We start from the raw sequence: 16,432 nt of genomic DNA, 5'->3' as shown, positions 1-16,432 counted from the left end.
CTAAGTGGATTTACTGTAAGTATATTATTATATAAGTAAGTATTATCTCAAAAAGCAATCTTCTATTCAGGCAATGTGTGCTTTTAAAAATTAGGATTAATATTAAAAAAGGCACACAGCTTTGTACACATTTGCATAAATACATCTCATGAAAGAGAACCCGAGGGAAATTCTTTAATCACAAACTAGTGCTGGATTGCAATGCCAGATTAAATAAATCTCTTGTCTGCACAGGTAGGCAAGTAGACAAGTTTTCCATAAGATATGCAGTGTGTTTGCTACTTCTGCAACAAAATAATTTAAGGAGTTGTTTTCCCAGTGGGTGACATGCAATTTCTACAAGGAAGTGCTTTCTGCATAGGAAGTTGGTTCCTTCTAACGATGCCTGGAAAATAATGCTCTGTACTTTTCCCAAGTCCTCAAAGTACTTAAAATGGTAACTCAACAGCATCTCTTCCAATATGATCCTGTCTGAGTATTAAAATCTGCAAGGGGGAGGGGGCTTTTTTCATTTTTCCACAGGTGAAGCTGCATTGTGTGGTGACCCAAGACATGTCTTTCCTTGACTACTGCCCTAGCTATTGAGCTCCTGAAACCCAACTGGAATAGTCTCTGTTCATCTGATCCACCAATTAAATACATTCATCCTCTCCCTGGGAAGAATGATAGATATTCTCTTGTATGTAATTCTTAATTACTGTTACAGCTTTCTTGCCTGCTGTTACCCACCCTGGGCTCATGAAAGTGATGAAGGGTCAGATATAAATTAAGGCAATGCATAAATAACAAATCATTAAGGCATCCCATAAAAAGATAGCCCAGTATTACTCCTATATTGCAGATCAGGGACCTGGAGGAAAGAAAGAGGAGCTTGCAGAAAACCACCCCATGAGTTCATGGCAGGAGGTGAGATTTGGACTAAGAAGCTTCCAGCTCAAGCTGAGCTCACTTTACTTCTCAATATGTGCTGGTAGTGTGATTGTGTTATCATCACCATCAGACAAACACACACACACACCAATTTTTATATTTGGCAGACAAACAATGAGCTCCTGAAACATTTCCAAATTCCAAAATTTGGTATGGGCTAGCTTGCAAAATCATCAGATCAGGAATCAAAGCAGCAGCAACAAGAGAAACTGCTGTAAAGAATCTGCTCCATTATTAAGCACAAATTCTGTAGACACAGAAAATGGAAAACAGTAAGGAAGGCAGGGGGCATTTTTACACTCTGGTGTGTCATGAAAGGAGTGACAGAGTTGTCTCCACTTTGAAGCCCCACTACTGGAAAACTGTGGAACTGAGTTCTGATCACCCTTTCACAAGACTCACAATAATATACATACAGTGACCTTTATAAAGAGCCAAAACCTTTTCTGCAAAACAAAAGTAGCACTGTTCCAACATTTCTTCTTTTTCTTACAAAGGAAAGACATGTCAAGAACACTAGAGGAAGAGAACTGGTTGTCAGTTCTCTTCAATTTGAATTTAAGCACACAGGGCATTCCTTTTGCGGTCACTCCTAAATACAATTGCACAACTGCTTGCTTTCAACACACCTTTGAGAGGATTGAAGAGGCATTTAAGTGCATTCAAGGAAAACGTATTTCATAAATTGCTTTCGCGAGGGAAAGGAGCAGCTCCATTGAAGTCTGCCTGCTTCCTTGTTTCCCTCCTCCATTTTTGCATCACTGCATCTGTTCTCAGCTTGCCAGAGCTTTTAACAAACAGATGCTAAACACATAGCACTATCACAAACAATCACAGCTTCAAAATGCAGTGGTAGTAACATTTGGCTGGCACAGCACAGATGTGACTGAAAGGACTGCCTTTATTTTAGAGAAAAGATCTAATGATATATTCTTCCAGGAAGGACCAAAACAGGAGAAAGCAACTGCTATTCTCAGAAATCAAATGAAGACTATAATTCTGGCTGAAAATACAATTGGATTGCTAAATTTATTTATACCCTTGTGATATGTAGACCTTCTTGTTCAGATGTAATGAGATGCAGCAAATCTCAAGTCCTCCCAATCCACTTCACCTCAGTCAGTTGGAGGAGTTTGCAAACCCTTTTTGTTGCTTTGGTCTAACCTTAGTTAAGTGATATGCCCTAACTGGGGAAAACTGTAGTTTGTCCCTAAAAAGCCAACTGTAAAGAACAGTTTAACTATATTTGCTTCCACTAAACATAGTTAACATTAACCACAGTTTAAGGTTCACACAACACTAAACTGTGGTTAACTGAAACTGGAAGTGGAAGCTGTGCCAATTTCCGCCTTACGATCAATGAAACAGGAGGAAAGGGAAGACTGTTTCCTAGTTTTATTGCAGTACTGTATCAACAGAATGGTGTACTACCAAACAGATGCAGGAACTACTTAAGAGCTATTTTAGAAAATCTAGAATAGCAACTTCAGATATCATTTGGTACCCCAAATACTTGAGGAGGGCTGGGAAAAGAACTGAATTCTTACCTTTACACCATGACCCACGTCATCCAGCACTGTGTAGTCTATAGGTTTTCGAATATACCTTACAGGACGCTCCATGTTTGCTGGCGCAATGATTTTGTGTGTTCTGGATGTATTCTTATTGGTTGTCAAAATGCCGATCTCTCTACGGGCCACCTTCTCTTTATGTATGTCCACCGTCTACAAAGAGGAAAAGTCAGAAATTCATGCCTAACTGTGACATAAAACTTAGACCAACAATATTTTTTTTCTCATCATCATCATCATTTATTTTATTAAAAATGTAAAACCAATATAAATGGTAATATTTGCAATCTTGATAACTAGCAAGTTCTATTTCTACATTTACAAGATTCTTCTATATGTTCTGGAAAGTTGCTTGCAATGCTTTTGGACACATCTGATCATAACCAAATTCTGCTTGATGGTTCCTGAGATCAAGGAATGGGGTTTCATCCTTCATTTCTTACACCCTATTTGACCTGAGACTTCAACCATTCAGGGCTTTTCTGCATTCAGTTGGTAAAATCTGGGTTGATCCCAATGGACAGAGTAGGGTCCAAATATAAAAGAGTAAAGGAAATAAACTGGATGTAGAATGGTGAGCAGTCATAAGATGCACTATAGTTCTAAAAATCAGCTGCTGAAATGGTCACGTAATTGCAAGGAAGCTAGTATTTCCATGCGCAGATATCATTTCCCCCCACGCTGCCTTGCAATTACATGATTATATAGTACAGTTACACTTACAGCATCGTACCTTTCAGCTTATGTAAAGCATACACATGGAAAGTGGGAAAAACAAACAACAATCTATATATCACAGGAAATAAATTCTTTGTTATAAGGACACAAACCAAGAAGTGAGCCACAGAACTGCGAGACAGTCAACTAATGGAGCGTAATGCTAAATTTCCAGAATTGGAAAAGCAAGAAGAGAGAATCTAGCACACAAGGAATTCAAAGAATCACCCTGGAAAGGCTCGAATCCTGACACCAGAAAACCCAAACACTAATCTCAAAATGTAATTCAAACTATGTACTGTATTTTTCGCTCTATAGGATGCACTTTTTCCCTTCTAAAAAGTAAGGGGAAATGTGTGTGCGTCTTATGGAGCAAATGCAGGTTGCGCGGCTAAGCCCAAAGCCAGAACAGGGAGACAGAGTGCTGTGCTAAGTGGCTTACAAAAGACCATAGGAAGGACAAGAAGTTTGAAGCTGAAACAAGTCTATGGGGCAAAGGGGTTTCATAAAGAAATGCAACAAAGCAAGGAAGCCTTCCTCACCCTCAAACTTGTTTGCAAGGAACAATAATCTTCCCTGCCCTTCACTGGGCCTCCACGTTCACCATCTCTCTCTCTAGCTCTTTGCAATGAATGTGCCCCTATAAATCTGGTGCATCAATCACTTTGCATATCATTGGCACACATAAAACTGACCCCACAGCTCCTCTTCCAGTAAAAGTTGAGTTAACAAGATTTCATAGGCCACTTTTGGTGCACTGGGCATGTTTTTACCATAAACAGCTATTTTATGGCCTCTAATAATGGGAATATGTGGCCCAAGAAGGTTGTGTTTTTGCTTGTTTTTGCTTTAATCACGTTAGGGAGGGAAGGCTACCACACTGCTACTTAATCAAGTCTTACTCAAGCTTTACTATTCCAGGCTGCCATTTCAGTCAAAGAACTGCACAATTGTAGTATGTTTGATTTTGATAAATACCCGTTTCGCCGTAAGCAGACAATATTTGTTTGTGTGCAAAAGAGAGAGAAGAGGCTTACATGAGGAGTAACACTGATGCAAACCAACAGGAGGATAAGGTAAAGGTAAAGGGACCCCTGACCATTAGGTCCAGTCGTGGCCGACTCTGGGGTTGCGGCGCTCATCTCGCTTTACTGGTCGAGGGAGCCGGCGTACAGCTTCCGGGTCATGTGGCCAGCATGACTAAGACGCTTCTGGCAAACCAGAGCAGCACATGGAAACGCCGTTTACCTTCCCGCCGGAGCGGTACCTATTTATCTACTTTTGCACTTTGACGTGCTTTCGAACTGCTAGGTTGGCAGGAGCAGGGACCGAGCAACGGGAGCTCACCCCGTCACGGGGATTCGAACCACCGACCTTCTGATCAGCAAGTCCTAGGCTCTGTGATTTAACCCACAGCGCCACCTGCATAGTTTGTTTATTAAATGACAAATTTCCCAGTTTTTGGTGGGGGCCTCATGGAGCACATGGAGTCAGTGGCATTCTTGCAACAGTGGGGCTGCTCTCATTAGGATGGGGTAGTTGTGATATCAGAGGTGCGGTCGCTGCCATCCACATCTCACTATTGCCTCTCACTGCCCCATCCTTGTCTGGATATGTGAAGGGTGTCTGTTGAGAGGACAGTCCCCCCTCACTGGGGGACTGCAGTTTTGTTGAATTTCTAACCCAAGCAATCACTTAATTTAAAAGTATAGAGTACAGAAATTTCAGGACTCATTTACTCCTGATCCCTGAACAACTACAACTCTGCATGCCAATTCAACCTGGAGTATCTAAGCAGTCTACACAGAACAATGACATGTGTTTAAAGATATCAGGAGCCAGCCACAAAGAACTTGCATTCCCTCACCAACGCATACTCCCCTTGAGAGTCTTTTTTTTTTTAATAAAATATTTTTTCTATTGGTTTTACATAATTTTGCACATGTTAACTTTAACTATTTCAAACATTAAAATAAAAGTTTCTTTCAAACCTTCGGACCTCCCTCCCTCCCTGGGTTCCATATTTAAAATAAAGTCTTCTGCACCTTTTACCCTTATCCATCTATTATATATCCATAGTTACCATAACTGATTCCACATTACAAGTGTGATTATATCCCTGCCAATGATTTTAACTGTTTACAGTGGTCTTTTAAATATAGTGAAAATCCAGTCTTTTAGGAATACTCGATCTTCCTGGTTTCTGATCTTTCCCGTCAGTTTCGCCATCTCTGCGTACATCAGTTTAGCCTGCCATTCTTCTCTGGTCGGTATCCCCTTGCTAGTCTTAACCACGGTTACCAACTTTGAATCTTAGTTTCAAAACCTAGTCTTGGATCCAAAAGTGTGCATGTGTATACTCGTGTATCTAATTTCTGGTCTAGCAGCCCCTTGTGCCAAAAGTGAAGCCAAAGAGGAGATATGCAATATCTCTCTCACTCACTCACTCTCTCTCTCTCTCACACACACACCACGCATGTAACACTTATCCTCACTACAACAATCAATTCCTTGAGATTCCCATTTTAGAGATGAGGAAACAGCAGACGGCTTTCCTGGGGGAGAGCATCCCATTTTTTTCAATCCAGAACAGTGTTTCTGAGGCAGTGGGCCTCCGTGTCACAGTCTTCCCAGTGGTGCCTTCTGCCTTGCAAGCCTTGCCCCCTAGCAAGCAATATCAGCAATTATGGGCTCATTATGACAAACTCTCCCTCCATTTTGTGACTATCTATGCCCCACCATTTTGCAGCTGTTGGGCCTCAGTCATCTTCAGCCCTCTCAAGAGGGAAGATCAGGAACCAGTGCTCTGAGTGTTTCCCAACCTTGTGCCTCCAGATGTTTTTGGCCTACAACTCCCATCATCCCTGACTAGCAAGACCAGTGGCAAGGGATGATGGGAATTGTAGGCCAAAAACAGCTGGAGGCACAAGGTTGGGAAACACTGCAGAAGACTCTTCTGTAGCATAAGACTACACCTGGGAGACTCTTAACTCTCACATTCCTTTAAATGTTTGTATTATTATTTTTGTGGGGGGGAAGTGTTTAAAAATTATGTTCCAAAAGCCGCAGCCAGCACTTTCAACCGAAGTCTCAAACAGACCCACTTGTCCTTAAAGATTGCAATTTCCCTTTCTTCAGTTGAAAAGGATACAAAAACACAGCCAAAAGAGCTCAGCACATGCTGTCAGAGTTAATTCAGCTTCAGCATTCAGAAAGGGCAATAGGACTTTGCATGTGCCCAAACGGTTCTTTGGTTTGGCACACTGCAGTGCCTGTGAAGTACAGCACTCTCTTTTTTTTCCAGCCTCAGAGAAAATGATTTCATGATTGTTACCATGGAGCAGGGAAATGCCACTCAGGAGAGATGTCAGCAGGTTAAGAGTTTTTGCCGGCGAGAAAGTAAAACAATCTATCCAACCAACTTTGTACAGTCGCTGCCATTAACTGCACTTCCTTGCATGCATATTCTTACACTAGACTAGGGATAGTTAGAGATTGGGATACTGGGCCTCTGCTGAATTTTCAGGTGTTTCATTTTTTTTTAAGTAAGCCTTTTAATATTTTTACCTGCAGCAAGATCAGCAGCTAACACAGGCAGCATTCTGCCAAATCTACTTCCATCTGCCAGGGTTTTAAACGAATGGATTCAAGGCACTCTGATCACTTACATTAAAAAATAAACTACAGTGGTGCCTCGCAAGACGAAATTAATTCGTTCCGCAAGTCTCTTCGTCTTGCGGTTTTTTCGTCTTGCGATGCACGGTTTCCCATAGGAATGCATTGAAAATCAATTAATGCTTTCCTAGGGAAACCGCCTTCAGACCAGGTCCGGGGACAGTCTGTCCCCGGACCTCTTCTGAAGGCTGGGGGGGGGGGGGACAAGGGCTTTTCTTCCCACCCCCAGCATTTTAAAAAACCCCGGGACAGCGGAGGACTTCTCCGCTGTCCGGGGCGATTTAAAAGCCCCTGGGAAGGCAGGCAGGGGGGACAAAGACTTTCGCCCCCTGCCCGCCTTCAGAAGGCGTTCCCCCCCCCTCCCCGCTTCGGAACAGCGTTCCGAAGTGGGGCGGCTGGGGCAGGTTTTCCCGCCCCCCCTCCCCGCTTCGGAACAGCGTTCCGAAGTGGGGCGGCTGGGGCAGGTCTTCCCGCCCCCCCTCCCTGCTTCGGAACAGCGTTCCGAAGTGGGGCGGCTGGGGCAGGTCTTCCCGCCCCCCCTCCCCACTTCGGAACAGCGTTCCGAAGTGGGGCGGCTGGGGCAGGTCTTCCCGCCCCCCCTCCCCGCTTCGGAACAGCGTTCCGAAGTGGGGCGGCTGGGGCAGGTGATCCCGCCCCCCCCCTTCGGAACAGCGTTTTAAAATGCTGGGGGTCGGGAGCGAAGCGCTGCCAACCCCAGCATTTTAAAATCTCCCTGTGTCCCGGGAAGGTTTTAAAATGCTGGGGGTCGGGAGCGAAGCGTTCGCTGCCGACCCCAGCATTTTAAAATCTCCCCGTGTCCCGGGGAGATTTAAAAATGCTGGGGGTCGGCAGCGCTTCGCTCCCGACCCCCAGCATTTTAAAACCTCCCCTGGACACGGGGAGATTTTAAAATGCTGGGGGTCGGCAGCGCTTCCCTCCCGACCCCCAGCATTTTAAAATCTCCCCGGGACAGCAGAGACTGCTCTGCTGTCCCGAGGAGATTTTAAAACGCTGGGGGTCGGCAGCGAACGCTTCGCTCCCGCCGGCCAGCATTTTAAGATCGCCGGGGCAGGCGGGGGGAAGGCAGGCGGGGGGGAGCAAAGACTTTTGCCCCCCGCCGGCCTTCAGAAGAGGTCCTCTTCTGAAGGCCGGCTGTGGGCGAAAGTCTTTGCTCCCGACCGCCAGCATTTCCCTATGGGCTTTCGTCTTGCGATGCAAGCCCATAGGGAAATTCGTCTTGCGAAGCGCCTCCAAAACAGAAAACCCTTTCGTCTTGCGGGTTTTCCGTCTTGCGAGGCATTCGTCTTGCGGGGTACCACTGTACTGAGTACTTGTAAGTCCACTTATTAGCACATAACAGAATGCAAAAAAATGCATAGCAGGGGGTTGGACTAGATGACCCTTGGGTCCCTTCAAACTCTGATTCTATGAAAATCAAAGAGAGCTGTTTGATTTCTTCATTCAATTCAAGCTTTTTTTTTTAAAAAAAAAGAGAGTATGTAAGCTGAGCTTTTGTTAATTGCACTCCAGCTATGCTAGCTATAAGCACCAAAGCAGAAACGGAATGCATGTACAGCTTGCAATCCTCAATACAGAGAAGTGAACTCAGTCAACAGGACTTGCTTCTGAGTGAAAACACATGCACAGGATAAAGAGAAGGGAAAGTGTCACTGCACACACAGAGAGAAATTCATATCTGCTGGGTAACCAGCACAGCTGTAAAATGGAAGTATATATTGCTGCAACATCCTAAATTAGGAAGGAATGGATGAAGAAATATGATAACATCATCTCTCCCAAAGACACTCCGCGCACTCACTCAACCCAAAAGTGTTATGAATAGATGGGGCCTGAGATCAGAATGCAACTGTTTACAGAGAACAGAAGAAGCGCCAGCTTAGTTTTGCACAGCACCTTTCTCTCTAGCTTCTCTTAGCTGCCTTACAAAATCCATTAAGATCAGTCTTTGCATAAATACAGCTGTTTTGCTTCAGCAGGTCACCAGCTCTCCAACAGCTTGCACACTTCCCTAAGTCTGAAAAGCTGACATTTCTGCAGAACGTTAATAAGGAACTGTTAATGTGCTACTTAATTTTCACAGCGTACTTAGATAACGTCTAATATTAGAAACGTTCAGAGGGGAATGGATATGGCCAAAAGAAATCTTCTTAAAATTGAGTTTACACAAGAGTTCTCCGGGTGTTCTGAGTGCAGTACAACATTTTACTTTGGATACAGAATTCAGCATTTTGAGAACCACATTTCTAAATTATGTCTGCCTGTGCAGAGAAGATTAGATTAGCGCCTTTAATCTTTAAGATTTGTAGAGAGTTTCACTTCCATGAGGTGGATTGAGGCACTCGCCGCAGGTGGCAGATGGGGGAGATCAAAGTGTTCTACCCCTCAGTTTGAAGCCTGAATATGCCCAACATGGCTGTTCACCAGTTCCTGCCTGCCACCCCCTCCCTTCCCCCTGGCTATGGCAATGTGGGTGCTCCCACCTTTGGTCTGAGGAAGGGGCCCTTCCTTCCACTCCATGAATTCTTCTTCCCTTCAGCACTGACTGAAATACAGTGGAACCTTGGTTCTCGAATGCCTTGGTACTTGAACATTTCGGCTCCCAAACGCCGAAAACCCGGAAGTGTTCTGTTTTTCGAACACTTTGCGGAAGCCGAACGTCCAATGCAGCTGTCGGCTGTTGTTTCCAGGATGCCTGTGCCAATCAGAAGTCACGCCTTGGTTTTCGAACGTTTCAGAAGTCGAACAAACTTCCGGAATGGGTTATGTTCGAGAACCAAGGTACCACTGTATTCCAACAGGGTGACAGTATGCAGAAGAAGAGCAACCAAGGATATAACTCACGCTAAAATTTAACATCATCTGCTAGCCTTTAAGGGGTCACAAAGCTCTTTGTTGTTTACGATCCGAAAAAAGGAACTAGAATACTAAGTGAAATTTATTCCACTGGGCAATAAACTCAACGCATGTGTGCAGAAAGAATTTAACTGGCCTGTGACAAAAGCTACATCAGGAAGCACACATATTACTGCAGATAGAATATCTTCCTGCTGTTCCCTGGCCGCATTGTTGAAATGCTGGGAGAGCTCTGCTAAAGTTCAGCTGAGTACAAAGAAATGGAACTTTAAACATATGAAATGGGGAGGTCAGACACAGTGCTGTAAAGACAGATGGCTTTCTTGAAAGCAAGAGCAGTATCGTCTATGAACATGTCATAATCTGTCAACGTTGTGTGGCTGAAGCACGAAGACAAGAAAACAGGAAATGTGTCCTTTATTTCTAGCTCTGAAATCCTACACAGAGACAACTGCTCAACATATCTACTGCCTTTGACTGGAATTAACTGCAGCACATCCAGATTTTTTCTGAACAGGATAGCGTAGTGCTTTTGTTGATTATTATTTATTGATTTATATACCATTTACATGCCAGAATGGCTTCTAAGCAGCATACAAGCATAGAATTGTGTTGTCCAGGAAACATATAGAGACATCCTTGTATGCCCAGTGTGCATAATTTTGTATTTCCCATTCGAATGATATGTATTTTCACCTTTGATATACCCTTGTGGAATTACATGCATACATAATTTTATTTGTATGCCAACTTTCCACGGTTCAAACCATGTAAGGCATCTTACAACATGAAAAAAATATATGTAACTGCAACATAGATGTAAATGATAAAAAAAAAACACCACACAACCAAACTGAACTATTTCCACATGAATTGCAACAAAATCCAAAATAAATATGCAAAAAACCAACAGCAACAATCTCCCCCAACAAAACCTGGCAAACAACACCCAAGCCCAACAGCCTCAGCTTTTGTAGCTGGACTCCGTCAGGGCCCTGCCCTCCCAGGCCAGGTGGGATAAGGCCTGCAAGGCAGGGAGCGGGTCTTCCAGGACTCAAAACCAAAAGTACTTAAATGTTAATAAGGAATTCAGTGACCCTCCTCTCTGGCACATCATCAGGATCAGAATGGCAACCAGCATCAGTGCTGACACTGTAGTTGGGGGACTCCCTTCTCTGAGAAACTTCTCATTCCCCTTGCCTTCTTTTGAAGTCTTGTGAAGACGCTTTTGTTCCAGAAGTCTTTCCAATCCAGATGTACCCTTTAATCGTTGTTTACTATCATGTTACTACTCTTAAAGCAGTGGTCTTTTTGGGGTGACTACTCATCATCAGGAAATACTGCCGCTTTTTCTTTTTGCAGCCCATGGCAGCCATTTTGTGCTGCTACCCACAGTTCTTTTATCAAGATATGAGCACCAGCGCCTCATTTTTTACAAAAAAAAAAAAAAGCATTACTCTTATTTAAGTGATCATGGAAAGATCCTCTCTTCAAAGCCAGTGTATAAATGAACAAATACACATTCCGAGAGAAAGATTAAATGCAAACTTCTAAAGAAATCCAACTGCCTCCAGTTTCTTCTCCAGAAGTGAGACAGACTTTAACATTAAAGAACATTGAGGGACAGGTTCTGGGGTGAAAAGAAAAGAAGAATATGCATACTGAGCATGCACAGCCCATTCAAGACACACTGAAACCCCCTCTGCCTGCAATAGAAGCATGTGTGCATGCAGGAGAGAGAAATAAAGGAGGACACTGTATCTAATGGGCTTCCTCTTGTTTCAAATTTATCTGAACGGATCTCCATCTGTGATCAGATTGCTCACCATCTGTGTGTACTCCAGATGTGACTCCTACTCAGAGTAGACCCATTCAAAACTAACATAACTAACTTAGGTCCATTAATTTCATTGGAATTTCAGTTGCTGTGACTTAGCACGATTCCAAGCCCATGTTTCTGACACTGCACTGGGCAGGATTTCTTACTTGGTATTAACTACATTAAGCAAAATGCACACAAAGTGCCACAAGACTCCTGTTGTTTTCTCTGCAATGAACTAGCATGAGCACCACACTATAAGTGCACAGAAATGAAATTCAGCTAAATTTCTAGAGAATTCCACAAGAAAACATTTTCAGATATTCCAACACTGAGTACAGAAACAACTTTTCTGGAATAATTACTTTGGCATAGTCTCACAGTCTGCACCCTAAAATCTCAGACATCTTTTTTTTTTTTTTAAGAAGTTAGGTTTACTCTGCTTCAACCCTTAAGATTGAATTCTGAGTTTTTGACAAGTTACAATGATGCATTAGGTCCACTGCTTTTTGTTTATTAGGTATGGGGGAAATTAAATAAGGTTCTAAAAATAAAGTTAGAAAATATACAAAAAGGAAAAGAAAATCTGATCTCATGCACCAGGAAACTCACAACTGCGTATTAAACATGTATATCTGGCACTGAAATCCAATCACACATTCAGGTAAAAGTTTAATTTCCTCTGGGTACACATTAATAGAAGAGCTCGAGGCCAGAAAAACAGTTTGAAAGAACAGTTTAAGAAAGAAAGTATTTTGGAAAATAGCACTGCATTGCTTTCTGAAAAGCTTTTTTCAAGTGTTCAGGAGAAGATATATGTATTTTAGTTTCTAACGTACCATACATGACAACATTTAACTGAATGTATAATTGCAACCCCTGGATTTGGACATGGGAAGCCAGGGTTCAAATTCTCATTCAACCATGAAGCTCACTAGGAGACCATGGGCCAATTACAGTACCTCAGCATAAGCTACCCCACACAGTTCTGGTGCGGATAAAATGAAGAGGGGGAGAACTAAGTACACCTTGAGGTATACTAAGTTGCTTGAGGTATAAAGGCAGTATTAGTATAGGGCTGCCCTGCACCCATAATTTCCTGGACATAGCTGGGATTTGTCCTCCCAAAATGACGTCCTGGCAGAATTTTCTGAAACTTGTTAAAAATGTAAACCCGGGCGGTATGGCAGCCCATATCAGAAGTGTTGAATTTTTGGCAAATATCCGGGAAAAATAGCTATAAAAAACTACAGTGGTACCTTGAGTTAAGAACTTAATTCATTCTGGAGGTGCGTTCTTAACCTGAAACTGTTCTTAATCTGAGGTACCACTTTAGCTAATGGGGCCTCCCACTGCCGCCGCCACACCACCACCGCACAATTTCTGTTCTCATCCCGAAGCAAAGTTCTTAAGCCAAGGTATTATTTCTGGGTTAAAGGAGTCTGTAACCTGAAGCATCTGTAACCCGAGGTATCGCTGTAGTCCCTCGCCTCTCACCTGGGTATGTGGTGATGAGGCTTATCCTGGGTGTGGAGGTGCCACTCTGCTCCACTGCAGACACACAGCTGCTATGTTAGTTTCCCCCAAGGGGCAATGTGCAGCTCTGCGGAATTTAAAATGGCAGTCACCTGCTCAATGCAGATCTAAGCAGCATCCACACAGCTACACTAAGCACTGTAGCCGAGATAAATGCTTCAAGGGGTAATGAGAATATGACTGACTGGTCAGAGCGGCCACCACTGCATCTGTGGAGGTCTGATGGCAGGAGTGACACTGGACAAGGGTTGGCACCACTCAGGGACATCTTAGCAGCACCACATCAACTTGTCCACTAAATTTGGGTGCAAACTTTGTCCCGATCTACAGGTTTGGAGCTGGTGCGGGGCTGGGATTTTTCTTTAGTCCTTCTGAGCTAAGGTTACCAGATTTCTTTTCAATGAATCCGGGGACACTTTTCAGCTTCAATGGATTTTGTATGGAGACTGATTTGTAAATCCGGGGACTGTCCCCGGGAAATGGGGACATCTGGTAACCTTATTCTGAGCCAATCAGAAGTACCATGCAGTGCTGGGAAGATCCCATCCCAAGAAGGCTGCTTGCTCTTGCGTTTCAGTATGTGGTGTTTCCCAAAGTGCCTGGAGCACCTCTTAAGCACACAGTGGAACAGTGTCTATTCCAACCCCTTACCCAGTTCCAGGATCAGGAACACTGGGGCGCACCAAAGGAGGCACCGTGGCAAGCACTGCAAGTGAAATTGTGGGCCCTGTTGTTTTTCTTTTTCTTTCATGAAGTCAGTGCTAGGTAAAAGGGTGCTATAAAAGTGTGAATGAGTCACTGAACAGTTCTTCCACTTGGCTTTTATCCCAGTAGATCAAGCCAGCCTACATTTAAAAAGCCTACAAAAAAGGTGAAGGTGACTATTTGCAACACGTCGGTTTTTAAGCACAGTTGAGTTCATGGCAAGCTTAGCCATGGTCAATTAATAGGTACCCCTTTTTGCATCTGGTCAACTTTTTTTGCTACTCCCGCTTCACGCTCCTCGCTTGCTTCAAGGAACAAGAAGCTGAAGCTGCAGAATGGTTTCTGTTTTGAACAGTTTTCCACCATTCATGACTAGAATACTAAAGTTATTTTGCAAATCTATTAAAGACAAAGGTAACCAAAAGGCTTCTCAAGCAGTTGGGACTCCCCCCCCCCCCTCACTGCAGTGCTTCACAATGGGAACAGAACACCTTGTGTATGTTCTGTGAATAGGAGCTTGCATGCCAAAAAGCCACAGGCAACTTCTGTACAGAAACATATGCGCAAATTGTAAAGAGAGTAGCAGGTGGCTGTAGAAGAAACCAACTCTGAGGTTTGGGGGGGGAGGGGGGAGGCCTCCTAAAAATAGGTTCAGGATAGTTACAGACCAAGAAACGAGAACCGGGCACCTGAAATGATGGGCAAGAAACGTAATGGAGATTTTCCATTTTTTGTCAGTCACATCTTATTTTTGCATCCAACCATCAGTCATTGCAAATAATGAAAAAAACGAGGTTAACCAGGGTGTACAGAGCAACATGCTGAATATAATAGTCCAACTGAGAACAATTCCATGTTGAAATACAGTGGTACCTCAGGTTACATACACTTCAGGTTACAGACTCTGCTAACCCAGAAATATTACCTCGGGTTAAGAACTTTGCTTCAGGATGAGAACAGAAATCGTGCAGCGGTGGCGCAGAGGCAGCAGGAGGCCCCATTAGCTAAAGTGGTGCTTCACGTTAAGAACAGTTTCAGGTTAAGTACAGACCTCCGGAACGAATTACGTACTTAACCTGAGGTACCACTGTACTTGATTTTGAAAACACACTGCATTCCAGCTTAACTTTAGCTTTAAACATGCAAAGCCGTTTGCAGATTTGGGGCAGGATCCAATGGGGCCTAAAGCCAAATGTTTTGTAGTGAGGGGGACAGGGTAGCACTGAAGCCCTGGCGGGATATACATTCATGTAGCCTATGGCAATAACCAGTGTTGTACTTGGGAGTAAGCCCACTGACATAAGTATGACTTAGTTGGATTTCACCCTATATATAAAATTGTACTACTTATTATGGAAACTTTTCAGCTATTTTTTCCAAAGGAGGTAGAAGTCGCTGATTCAGTGATGAGGCCTGGAATGCCCTCAAGGAGAAGAGGCTTTACCCTCTCCCTCTAGGTACAACCCTGCTCATGTGTCACATTAATGCACCAAACATGCCTTTCCTTACACGCCACCGGCAGCCATTAGAAATTGGCCTCCATAGGGCAGCTGCTTTCTCTGCATCTGATCATACAGGAAAACAGTGCACAGATTTGACCTTCTTTTTCTTCTTTGCTGAAATTCCCATTATATTAAGCAACCAGCAGTTGCAAATCCCTTTCAATTAAATATAAAGTACCGGTAAGCAAACACGCACCATGTTAATTGCCTAATTCCACGTTTCCACTGATGGCATTGCTCTTACATTCCCCCCCCCCCAAAAAAAAAACTGCAAGCATTCTCATCTCTATACATGTGTCAGGTTGAGAGGGTGGTGGTGATTTAAAGAGAGAAAACAAGTTGTTTCTGATCAATCAAGTTAACATGTTGCAGACCATTTCACACGGATTTTAGAAATGGGAGCAGCTTCTGGGTCTGATGACAAAATTATGGTCCTGCAGCAGGCAGTACATGGGACTCACATGAAGAACAGGTGTGACACACACACACACACACACACACACACACACACACACACATCTTAAAGACCAATACATTTATAGCATAAGCTTTCATGGACTAGTGACCCCATGTAAGATACAGGAAAAGCACCTAGGTGGTGTCCGGATGTAGCCTGCTTCACTTTCTGCGAACCAAATCAAAACAAAAGAGTTCATAAAAGGAACTAAGACTTGGGCTCATGCATTTCAACATCCCTTCAAACAAAAAACAGCTGTACAAATGCCTTAGTTATTGGCTTATTGTTCCAATACTACTGTTCTCAATAAACAAGGTCAAGTTTATTCTCAAACTACAAGCGCTGTAGAGCCAGCCAGGAAAACACAAGGACGTTTAATCCATAAAGCAAATGCAGCTGAAGACTTTGCATGTGGTTTTTTAAAAAGTGTTGAAGAAGGTTGAGCAGATGCTGTACGTTGCGCATAAATGCAGAGACAGAGTGGTCTCCCTTGCATATCTGATCCAAGCAGCCTATTTGGGCAGTTTCTACAGTGGGTGAGTGTTCAGCAGCCTTAGCTTTTGTAGGGACCCAGGAGACTTCAGAACTTTTTGCTATAATAGGGAATAATAGGCACAGCAGACTAGCCTAAAATGGAAAGTCTAAA

The 16,432-nt window shown here is 43.5% G+C and overlaps 1 protein-coding gene across 9 annotated transcripts in view; it reads right to left on the bottom strand.

The window, feature by feature from the left end:
* Window positions 1–16,432, bottom strand: part of ABI1 (abl interactor 1) — a 105,582-nt gene that overhangs the window by 28,026 nt on the left and 61,124 nt on the right. For all 9 annotated transcript variants that reach the window (XM_028749751.2, XM_028749752.2, XM_028749745.2 and 6 more), the window contains exon 3: window positions 2,478–2,654. In XM_028749751.2, coding sequence (XP_028605584.2) covers window positions 2,478–2,654 — 177 coding nt within the window. The remainder of the gene's footprint in view (window positions 1–2,477; window positions 2,655–16,432) is intronic.

The sequence above is a fragment of the Podarcis muralis genome, chromosome 12 (genome assembly GCF_964188315.1).
Source record: "Podarcis muralis chromosome 12, rPodMur119.hap1.1, whole genome shotgun sequence".
Taxonomy (NCBI): domain Eukaryota; kingdom Metazoa; phylum Chordata; class Lepidosauria; order Squamata; family Lacertidae; genus Podarcis; species Podarcis muralis.
Note: the sequence above shows the minus strand (reverse complement) of the source record. Positions and strands in the feature narration are given on the sequence as shown.